Raw genomic sequence first — 1,110 nt, 5'->3', positions numbered from 1 at the left:
CTTGTAAGGGGGAAAAAGCCTTGGTATATGTATGTATGTATGTATGTATGTATTATTATTATTATTATTATTATTATTATTATTATTATTATTATTATTATTATTAATTATTATTATTATTATTATTATTATTATTATTATTATTATTATTATTATTATTATTATTATTATTATTATTATTATCATCATCATCATCATCATCATCATCATCATCATCATCATCATCATCATCATCATCATCATCATCATCATCATCATCATCATCATCATCATCATCATCATCATCATCATCATCATCATCATCATCATCATCATCATCATCATCATCATCATCATCATCATCATCATCATTATTATTATTATTATTATTATTATTATTATTAAAACAAATATATTTTCCTTTTATCTTATTCTATTTTATTTTCTATTTCAGTGAGGACGTAAGCGTTTCGCTACGCGTCAGTGTTCCTGACTTGGGCGTATTGCAGTCTACACTTGGACCACGATCTATGCAAACCATTCTATTCGTGTGATTACACTAAATAAAAACCTCGGTACACATTTTCACAATAAATGAGTCAGTACATGAGTTTTTAAAGAAAACATTCATTTATTGAAATCCTCTCAATGTGTTTTTGTAGCCTCATATATTAGTATGTAGCTACAGAATGCAAAATCATGGGGAGCATTTGATAAATATCGCAAAAATACCGTTTCCCCCTTCGACAGGTTGATGTACTTATTTAAATCCACTACCACCTCTCCCATCCCCACCCACTCCCTTCCATGCATCACAGTATCATCCATACACAACCATTCTCCAGTCACCCCTATCTACTTCTTCCTTCCTCAACAGACATCAACCTCCTTCCTAATGCCCCTTTCACCCCATCCATCCACCTCATCCTCGGTCGTCCTCTCAATTTCACTCCCTCCACCTCTGCCTTCTCAACCTCTTTTACTAATCTTTCTTCACTCATTCTTCCCATGTGTCCAAACCATCCCAATACTCTTTCATCAGCCCTGTCTGCCATCTTCTTTTACACTCTCGTTTTCCTCCTCACCTCCTCGTTTCTCACTCTATCCAGCCTTGTAACCTCTACCCTACTT

General features: G+C 33.8%; 1 protein-coding gene across 1 annotated transcript in view; it reads left to right on the top strand.

Annotated features, from left to right (window-relative positions):
- Positions 1-623, top strand: part of LOC143029219 (lysosomal acid glucosylceramidase-like) — a 25,409-nt gene extending 24,786 nt beyond the window's left edge. Inside the window, exon 11 of the mRNA XM_076191816.1 lies at positions 434-623. Coding sequence (XP_076047931.1) covers positions 434-533 — 100 coding nt within the window. The 3' untranslated portion in view covers positions 534-623. The remainder of the gene's footprint in view (positions 1-433) is intronic.
- The last annotated feature ends 487 nt before the right edge of the window (positions 624-1,110 follow it).

This window comes from Oratosquilla oratoria, chromosome 10, assembly GCF_046742065.1.
Source record: "Oratosquilla oratoria isolate Oo_2021 chromosome 10, ASM4674206v1, whole genome shotgun sequence".
Lineage (NCBI taxonomy): Eukaryota > Metazoa > Arthropoda > Malacostraca > Stomatopoda > Squillidae > Oratosquilla > Oratosquilla oratoria.
The sequence above is the reverse complement of the archived record's forward strand: the minus strand, read 5'-3'. Positions and strand labels throughout refer to the sequence as shown.